The sequence below is a fragment of the Nansenia antarctica genome (genome assembly GCF_963989245.1).
Source record: "Nansenia antarctica genome assembly, chromosome: 9".
NCBI lineage: Eukaryota > Metazoa > Chordata > Actinopteri > Argentiniformes > Microstomatidae > Nansenia > Nansenia antarctica.
The window spans coordinates 44,652,106-44,656,992 of NC_137679.1; the positions used below are offsets into that span (position 1 = coordinate 44,652,106).

At 49.4% G+C, this 4,887-nt stretch overlaps 2 protein-coding genes across 2 annotated transcripts in view; both read right to left on the bottom strand.

Annotated features, from left to right (window-relative positions):
* pcca (propionyl-CoA carboxylase subunit alpha) overlaps window positions 1-636 on the bottom strand; it is a 20,802-nt gene extending 20,166 nt beyond the window's left edge. Inside the window, 1 exon segment of the mRNA XM_080539832.1 lies at window positions 583-636. Coding sequence (XP_080395958.1) covers window positions 583-633 — 51 coding nt within the window. The 5' untranslated portion in view covers window positions 634-636.
* A 1,521-nt stretch (window positions 637-2,157) lies between these two features.
* On the bottom strand, window positions 2,158-3,764 carry zic2b (zic family member 2 (odd-paired homolog, Drosophila) b; the record flags this gene model as incomplete). The annotated part of the gene is made up of 3 exons (XM_080539833.1): window positions 2,158-2,340; window positions 2,494-2,657; window positions 2,843-3,764. 3 exons carry the CDS (start codon window positions 3,762-3,764, stop codon window positions 2,158-2,160), a joined length of 1,269 nt encoding a protein of 422 aa, XP_080395959.1.
* Between the last annotated feature and the right edge of the window lie 1,123 nt (window positions 3,765-4,887).

Genomic DNA, 4,887 nt, shown 5'->3' on the forward strand with positions numbered 1-4,887 from the left:
CCCTACTCACCCCTGACCCCTGACAGCTACCGTTTCTACATCACATTCCTTAGAAAACGTGAAATCTAAAACCTTATTTCAAGGATATAAACGGTCATTTTAGAGTGAGTTTGAGATTGTATATTGATGCAAATGCCATCAGGGTTTTATAGTTGAAACGTTATTCCCCAGAAATCATCAGAGCGGGTTTGACCTGGCGACAGAGAGAGTCTGGACGGTTTGACATTGACAGAAGAACAACGGGACAGAAGTCGAGTCGTTTTGTAAAGTCAAAATCACTCACTCATCCGTTCAGTGCGAGAGAGAAGTAGGTTAAAATGTCACATGAAGTTGGTAATGTTAACTCGTCTAACAAACTGTCAAAGTAGGGCTGGATGTGTGGTTCAGAGACCTGCAATGAGTCGCAGCTGTAGCAGTGTGTGTGGCTCTGTAAGTGTTTAGTTTAGGTCGTGACCAGCGAGGATCTGGGAGTCTTTCGCTTGTGCAACATGTCTCCAAGCATCCCTAATAACACCATAATAACACCATCACCCCCCCATGTCTGGAACAACCCCGTCCACCCCCACCGTCCCGCCAGCTCACCTTAGCCGCTGAGAGGAGAGCCCTGTGCAGGGTCTGTCTGTACGCCGCCATGTCTGTCAGCTGGAGCCTGGAGACGTCACTGACGTCAGCGCGTAGGACGGGGGAGTTTTCTCTCTCCTCCAATCACAACACAGCCGTGCTCTGCGTGCGTCCAGAACGTGGAGTTTCACAGCAGAGTTCACGTCGACTGGATAGAGATTTTATTTTTTAATTATTTATTATGGATCATCTTTATATAGATTCAGATGAGTGACGGCGGTATATAGGCCTAGTGGTGTTAGAAGGATAACTTAAATACCGTAATTATTCTAATCGGTCAACAATCTCATTAATCACTGATAATTAAATTATTATTATTATATAATGATTGGAGCACTTTGAGCTGCAACGTTTGCAGGAAAAGTGCTATACACATAAAGGTTATTATTATTATTATTATTATTATTATTATTATTATTATTAGGCCTAGGCTCAGCTGTTAGGTTGATAAGAACAATCACAGTACATTCTGGGGATCTTTTTCAGCATTTTAGCACCGTTTGACAGTTACTAAATTGGGGAAACATATATAAACATAATGCTAATATAGCCTAATTCCAACTGGAATTTCTCAAATATAACCTAGGCTATAATATACAGCCTCGACGCCACCCGGACTAGAGTTTCTCCTCCTTCATCTGCTCTGATGTTTTTATATTTCAGGTTACATTCTGGTCACGACATTAAAGGCTAAAGGATAAATTAATTAGAAGGTAACGTGTGGATCTCCGGAGCCAGATAATATCCGTTAAACATAAACACGGTGTCTGTTTCAACTTCAAAACCAATTACATTTACATTTTTGGATGTTAGCAGACGTTTAGCCAAAGGGAGCTACAACAAATTAAATTCCGTGTCGAAATAATATATTCTGCTACAAGGATTCATTCAAATGTATGGTAGGTCCACACTGTACCAAGCTGTAGGCCTAATGCATTAACTGTTCAGTAACTGGAGATGTTATTAGATCTTCTGAGGTTTTACTAATCAACTAAAAATATTAATAGATTAAAAATGGTTTTAATCTAAAAACCTGATTTGAAAGAAAATACATTTCGAAACATTCGCTCATTCACATCACAAGCAAGAGAGACGAGGTTTAAAAAAGCACATTTATTTATATCAGTTCTATAAACATATCACAAAACATGTCCAACACTGAACACTGCAGAAAAAATATATATAAATAGTTTCCATGTCTCAAGTTTTAGCAACGTCTTTTTTTCCACGGGGAACAACGAATAGCGGAGGAAACAGTTCTCAACAACTTCTCAAAACACATCAGCCATCTTCGACAACAATAACATGTCTACTATTTTAAAAAACGGACACAGTGAACGAGTCATAATACTGATAATTCACCACCTTTCCAAAAAACCGGAAACATTAATATTACACGTTTTTCTTCTTTTTATTCGGCTTGGAATGAATAGTGCAACATTCTCTCTGAGGATATACAGTCTTTCCTTCATGTCCCCGTGCAGGGCATGTCTCTGGCCGGGGTGTGGGGGTCTCTGGCCCGGGTGCTGGTGGTCCTCAGACGTACCACTCGCTGAAGTTGGAGGAGATGCTGCCGTGGCCGGTGCTGAGCACGGTGGGGTCCGGGGACATGGTGCTGTGGGTCTCCGAGGCCGGGGACACCAGGCCTGGGGTGGAGGAGGACTCATACCCGGAGCTGGGCGACGAGGTGGACACCGACGAGAGAGAGGCGTCGTGGATCTGTAATAATAATAATAATAATAATAATAATAATACAAAATTAACGATATGAGCAATATTATATATCACAGAGATGACAACAAATATTGACAGGCCCATAAGTTAATTTGGCAAACAAGTAATAAAAGTGATGGTCAATTCGGTAAAACGCACCTTGACGTGCTTGCGCAGGGAGCTGGGGTGCGTGTAGGACTTGTCGCACAGCTTGCAGAGGTAGGGCTTGTCCGCCGTGTGCACGTGCATGTGCTTCTTGCGGTCGCTGCTGTTGGAGAAACGTCTGTCGCAGCCGAAGAAGTCGCACACGAACGGCTTCTCTCCTGCAGAGAGAGAGGACGGCGGGAACCATTAAACATCAGCATGCAACAGCCTCAAACATCTTCACACTTTCAACATTGTTGCAATTTGTGTGTGGCAACATACACCTTACCGATAGCCTGTCCATGGTAAACACATCTAACAATAAATGCCAATAGATTCCCAGGGTTTCGTGTGTGTGTGTTACCTGTGTGTGTCCTCTTGTGTATCTTCAAGTTCTCGGAGCGCGCGAACACTTTGCTGCAGCCGGGGAACGGGCACGGGAAGGGCTTCTCCCCGGTGTGCACGCGGATGTGGTTGACCAGCTTGTACTTGGCCTTGAACGGCTTGTTCTCGCGCGGGCAGTCTTCCCAGTAGCACACCTGGTGGCACTGCTCGGGCCCGCCCACGTGCTGCACGGCGACGTGCGTCACCAGCTCGTGCATGGTGCCGTAGGTCTTCCCGCAGCAGCGCTCGGGGGGTCCCCCCTGACCCTCCGGGGGGTCGGTCCACTTGCACACGAGCTCCTGTTTGATGCACTGCTGCCGCATGTAGCGGTAGAAGGCCCCCGGGTGGTGGTGGTGGTGGTGCCCCGCTATGCCCATACCGAGACCCATGGCCCCGTACTGTCCGTAAGGGTCGGCCCGGGACCCCCCCACATGGTGGTACTGCTCCGCTCTCCCGTACACGTCCCCCGGGAGCCCCAGCCGCCCGCCGGGGTGCTGGTCGTGCATGCCGGGGAAGAGTAGGTGTCCGTGGGCCTGCGCCTCCCCGTGGGAAGAGTGCAGGGAGCCGGCCATAGTCCTGAGGAGCGGGTGGTGGTGCTGGTCGCCCCCCGCGGAGGTCGGGGGGTCCCCCCCCAGGCCGCGGAGGAGGAAGTCCCGGGCGGAGCTGGCAGCGTAGGAGGCTGGGTACCCCGCGGGGCCCGGGGCGGCGAAGGCAGCGCTCCCCCCGCCCAACGAAGAATGGTGGTCGTGGTGGTTCAGCTTGAACGCAGCGCCCATGTGTACAGACTCCATGAACCCGCCGGGGTCTCTGTCCTGTAGCTCGACCCCCCCGGAGATGTGCCTGTTGAACCCGCCGCTCGCCCCCGCGGCCCCGGGCTGGTGCCCCCCAGCGTCCAGCAGCATCTCAGCGACGACCCGGGTTCGAGGAACGACCGTTGCTCGGTCGATATCTGCACTTTTACGCGCGCGTAATGCGTGCGTAATGCGTAAAAGAAAGCGGTGGAAATGGTGGACCGCGTATAGCGTAGCCTATTTCCCTCAAAATCAAAGTTGTTGACTTTCTTCAGCTGAACACAAGCCAAATAAAGCCAGAACACCCCTCATAAAATGCAAAAAAAAAAACTTCTTCTTCACTAAAAGGAGGAGGCAACAGTTGTCCCCCACTATCACTGATGCCGGCCACTCACCGGAGAATCTGGAGGAACCCAACAGAATCTGGCGGTAAGCTCTCTGGGTCTGGTCTGCTGTGTGTGGGTCCCCAAAAGTCTCGTGAATGCTGGTCTTCAGGGGTCTCCACGGGACATATACCTCCCCTTTTACCTCTCCGCGGGGGTCCCCCCAGCCTATTCTGGTTGGTCACTGGAGCTCATCGATCGCGGCCATTCCACCAATCGCGTGTGAGCGTCCCGTGACTAATCCCTGGTTAGCGCCGCCCACTTTCTTTTATGGAGATTCCTAACGGGAAAGTGACGCATCTGTTTACGTTTTTTCCCCTAAATTAACAAAGGACAACTTGTGTACAAAATGCCTCTGTAGTCCTTGTATAGATTGCTCGTCAGATCTATAGAGATTTCTTCTAATGGACTTAACCATTATCTATTTATTTATTTTAGGGATTTATTTTAGGGATCCTTATAGGCCTATACTGTTCAATCAAGGGAGATCAAAAATGCTGAAAGGAACAGCAGCTTTTCTGAAGAGCTTATAGGCCTACAAGCTAAAGACTGACCCAGCTCAACTGATTTAAATTCGATTGAATTTCTCACTGAGAGTCATTTTAGAGTAGGCCTACTGATGAGAGGACAGGAGAAGGACAAACCCAACGCATTTGGAGGGAAGGAGATCAGGAGGAAGGCGGGCTGGGGTGTGAGGAGAGGAGGAGGAAGGCGGGCTGCGGTGTGAGGAGAGGAGGAGGAAGGCGGGCTGGGGGGTGAGGAGAGGAGGAGGAAGGCGGGCTGGGGGGTGGGGAGAGGAGGAGGAAGGCGGGCTGGGGTGTGAGGAGAGGAGGAGGAAGGCGGGCTGGGGT